Source organism: Dasypus novemcinctus, chromosome 17 (genome assembly GCF_030445035.2).
Source record: "Dasypus novemcinctus isolate mDasNov1 chromosome 17, mDasNov1.1.hap2, whole genome shotgun sequence".
Taxonomy (NCBI): domain Eukaryota; kingdom Metazoa; phylum Chordata; class Mammalia; order Cingulata; family Dasypodidae; genus Dasypus; species Dasypus novemcinctus.
In genome coordinates, this window is record NC_080689.1 from 24,786,145 (window position 1) to 24,790,400 (window position 4,256).

The following is a 4,256-nucleotide window of genomic DNA, read 5'->3' on the forward strand; positions in this document are numbered from 1 at the left end:
TAAACAATGGGAGTTTATTGGCTCGCTTTTTTTAGCCAAGAGAAGTCCAAATCAAGGTATCATCACAGCCTCTTTGAGGCAATGAGTTCTTCTCAAAGACTGGTGTCCTGGGGCTGGCTGCTGGTAATCCTTGGTCCTTGGCTCCTCTGTCACATGGCAGTGCACATGGCGGCCTCGCCTGGCTTCCTCATTCTCTTCCCTGTATTGTGGCCTATCAGTTCCTGACTGTTCCTTCTCTGGTGTTCTGTCTTAATTTCATTCTGCTTATAAAGGACTCTAGCAATAGGATTAAGATCCATCCTGATCAAGTTAGGCCACACTTAACTGACAGTAACCTTATCAAAAGGTGCTACTTAAAATGGGTTCATACTTACAGGAAGGATTAAATCGAAGAACATGTTTTTCTAGGGTATGTAGTTCCAAACCACAAGTGGGGAAGTACAGGCTGAGGTTAGGAATTATTAACATTTTACAGTCCTCGAGTGGGTGCAATTAAGTTTTTAGAATACTACTAGAATAGCAGCTCCTCAGGAATAAGAACCAGTTAAGTGTGTTGCTCAGCTTTGTTGTCCTTAGCATCTAGCAAAGTGCCTGGCACATAGTTCAATAAATAGATGTTTGGTTTTTTTTTTAAGATTTATTTGTTTATTTCTCTCCCCTTCCCCCCCCCCCCCAGCCCGGTTGTCTTTTCTTGTGTCTCCCTGCTGCGTCCTTTTTTTTGTCTGCTTCTGTTGTCAGCGGTACGGGAATCTGCGTTTCTTTTAGTTGTGTCATCTTGTTGTGTCAGCTGTCCATGTGTGTGGCACCATTCCTGGGCAGGCTGCACTTTCTTTCACCCTGGGCAGCTCTCCCTATGGGGCGCGCTCCCTGCGTGTGGGGCTGCCGTGTGGGGACACCCTGCGTGGCGCGGCACATTGCATGGGCCAGCCCCACACGGGTCAAGAAGGCCTGGGGTATGAACCGCGGACCTCACATGTGGTAGACGGATGCCCTAACCACTGGGCCAAGTCAGCCGCCAATAAATAGATGTTGAATACAATGAAAAGCTCTACCATAAAAAATATATAGTAACCATTTATAGACTAACCATACTTTTGTGGGGCACTACAAAGAGCTCTCACATATTGTCATTGTTTGCTTACTCCAATTTTCTGTGATAGACTGGACAGGCATCACTGTACAAATTTAACCAAAGGAAAAAGTGTCTTGACCTAAGGCCCTTGATACTAGAGTAGGCAGATGGCAATTATTTGTTGAAATGACCGAGTGGACATTAGAGCCAAAAAGAAGTGTTGATATAATCTGGTCCTTCATTTTTACAAATAGAGAAACACTCAAGAGAATTTTCTGTCCAGAAAATACATAGTGCTTGAGTCTAAGCTCTGGAGTCAAATTGCCAGATTTGCAGCCTGCTTTTGCCAATGGACAATAGTGTGACTTGGACATGTTATTTAATCCCTTTGGGTTTTAATTTCCTCATTAGTAAATATTTACAGTTTATGGGATTGTTGAGAAGATTAAATGAGGAATATATGTAAAGTACTGAAGAACAGTGCCTGGGATGTAGAAAATATGTAATTAATTAGTTACTGTTATAATTTGCCAAGAATGTGTGATGTACATGAAGTTAATGACAAAGTGGGCAGACCAAGTAAAGGGAGACACTATATGTTCCGAGACTAGAAGCAAACCTTTCCTTTGCTATGGAGGAAGGCATCTCCCAAAGGGTGTTCACCCTTTGTTCACTGTGGAGAAGGCAGTGCCTATACTCTCAAGATATGAAGAAACATGAGAAATCCACGGGGAATTGTCTGCCAACATCTGTCACCACGCAACTCTTAACTAAGGCTTTATTCATCTTCCTTAGAAGGAAGTGGGCACAGAGTGGTACACAGTGAAGGAAGAAGGGGAACTGGTCTAGTTCTGTGTCCATTAGGTAGGTCTTATTTCTCAGTTCAACAACTACAAAAGATTGATTTAGTTGTCACCCACCACCACTCTTAGATCTGCTTTTATAACCTTCATTCTGGGAAGCAGATGTGGCTCAGGCAGTTGGGCACCTGCCTCCCACATGGGAGGGCCCAAGTTCCGCTCCTGGTGTCTCCTAAAGAAGACAATGAACAGACAATGAACAAAAACAATGAGCAAACAAGCAGACAGCGAGAAAAAAGAGTAGGGAGCAGATATGGCACAAGCAGCTGGGCACCCACCTCTCACATAGGAGGTCCTGGTTTCCCAGTGCCTCCTCCTAAAGAAGAAACAGACAATGAGCAGACATCAAGCAATGAGCAAACAGATGAGGAAGCCATCTGGGGCGAGGGGGTTTAAAAAAAAACCTCAGTTCCATGAATTGTTCTTTTTAATGATGCTGCTTTGTATTTTGTCTCATCTCTGTGCTTTATCCAGTCTTGTACATTTGGTTCCATTAGGCCTTTTAGGCATGGAAATTGACAAACTAGGTACATGGGGCATATGTAATAAGACTAAGTGTATATTGATTTGGGGACACTGTTCTGTATAATCATATAAACTATGGGAATGAATTGGAGTTCTTTATAGAAGTGACAATAGAAGGTGGAATATGCTTATTCATATTTACACATATTTATTGTTTTAAATTTAGGATGGCCCGCACTATGGAACCACTGGCAAAGAAGATCTTTAAAGGCATTTTAGTAGCTGAAGTTATAGGCATTTTTGGAGCTTATTTTTTGTTTAATAAACTGAATACAAGTCAAGGTAATTATTTTATAATTTGGAAGTCACTGCTTGCTGGGTGTCCAGTTTGCTATTGCATTTTATATGCTAAATAGTAGTAGTATTTTTGCAGAAGTTGCTCCTGGAGATTCACTGTTTTAGGCACAAGGGGAAGCTAGGTCTTAATTGATGTAGACCAGGTGATTTTCAGTTGCAAAAAATTTTAATTTGGGTTTATAGACAAAGGGAAATGTTTTATACCACTACGGGTACTACTAGTAGGAAGCATAGTGTCCTTGTTTTGGCTTAATTTGGCAGCAAAGCTGGAGTCCCCACTTATTGCTAGACCGAGAAAGCAAGAGGTCGCCTCACTTGTAGCAGGCTAGCAGTGTTTCTCCAGACTCAAGTGGGAAGTCTGTATCCTATGCCACTGAAGGTGCTTTAGCATCTTGTGGAGGAAAATTTTATATTAGAACCCTCAAAAATTAGGAAATCCTGCTTTCCCTCTCCTAAAAGCATGGAAATAGTCCTGGGGTGGTAGTGTGTGTGAAAGAGAAGGAACCTTGACCTTCAGTCAAATATTGTCTGTCACTGGAACTGTCAGGGAAGAGTCAAGTTGGCCCACTTAACTTTCTCAAGAGTACTTCACTAAAACACTCTGCAGTGGGATGCTACTGTATATATACTTTTAAACTCTAAAATATCCAAACAACATTTAAAAGCAAATTAAGTTTAGGATCAACTTCTAAACCTGTGTAATCTTATTTGAAATTCCATAGCAAGGTAGACTGGCCTCCAAAGAACCAATTCACAAAGTTACCAAAGGGATTACACACCAACAATGGAAATTTGTTTTTAAATACCATTTCCAAATAATATATGAATTATTTCTGATCATCTCTAATTTTAATACTCTTTTTTTTAAAACCAGATTTCAGGCAAACAATGAGCAAGAAATTTCCCTTCATCTTAGAAGGTATGCTTTTACTTAAGTAAAAAGAACAGTACAAAATAACTTTTTCAGTTAGCCTGTAGGTCAAGGAGTAATTTAAGATCTTTAATTAAGGGCTAAAATGACTTGTTTTCAAATATGTCAATTTCTAATAATATGGTTCATCTTTTAGCTTCTGAGAAAAAGTAGTATAGAAAATGCTCATCTGTAGACAGTTAGCTAATGGTCTGGATTCTTAATTCTTCCAGTGGTTAAGAGCATAGCCTTTGGAATATTCAGGGTACACACAGCTTAAAGTAAAAACCAACCTTGTTGTCATGTTTGCCAATAACTTCTTGGTGCTCAGTTTCTTTCTCTGTAAAATGAGATAATGCACACCTCAAAAGACTGTTGTAAGGATTAAATAAGGTAACATTATGTAGTTACTTAGCACAGTATCAGGTACAAAGTCACTGCTTAATAAGCAGTGCTCATTACAATAATTAGAGTGGTACTAGAGCTTATACATTAAACATGTATCCTAATCTTTTTCATTTACTGTGTAGGAATCTGGGGGGAAAGTTTGATTTACTCAGTGGAATATAATTTTAATTGCATTTTCACATGA

At 39.9% G+C, this 4,256-nt stretch overlaps 1 protein-coding gene across 4 annotated transcripts in view; it reads left to right on the forward strand.

The window, feature by feature from the left end:
* Nucleotides 1-4,256, forward strand: part of CEBPZOS (CEBPZ opposite strand) — a 29,077-nt gene that overhangs the window by 10,464 nt on the left and 14,357 nt on the right. For all 4 annotated transcript variants that reach the window (XM_071208772.1, XM_071208771.1, XM_071208773.1 and 1 more), the window contains exons 2-3: nt 2,624-2,739; nt 3,629-3,673. In XM_071208772.1, coding sequence (XP_071064873.1) covers nt 2,624-2,739; nt 3,629-3,673 — 161 coding nt within the window. The remainder of the gene's footprint in view (nt 1-2,623; nt 2,740-3,628; nt 3,674-4,256) is intronic.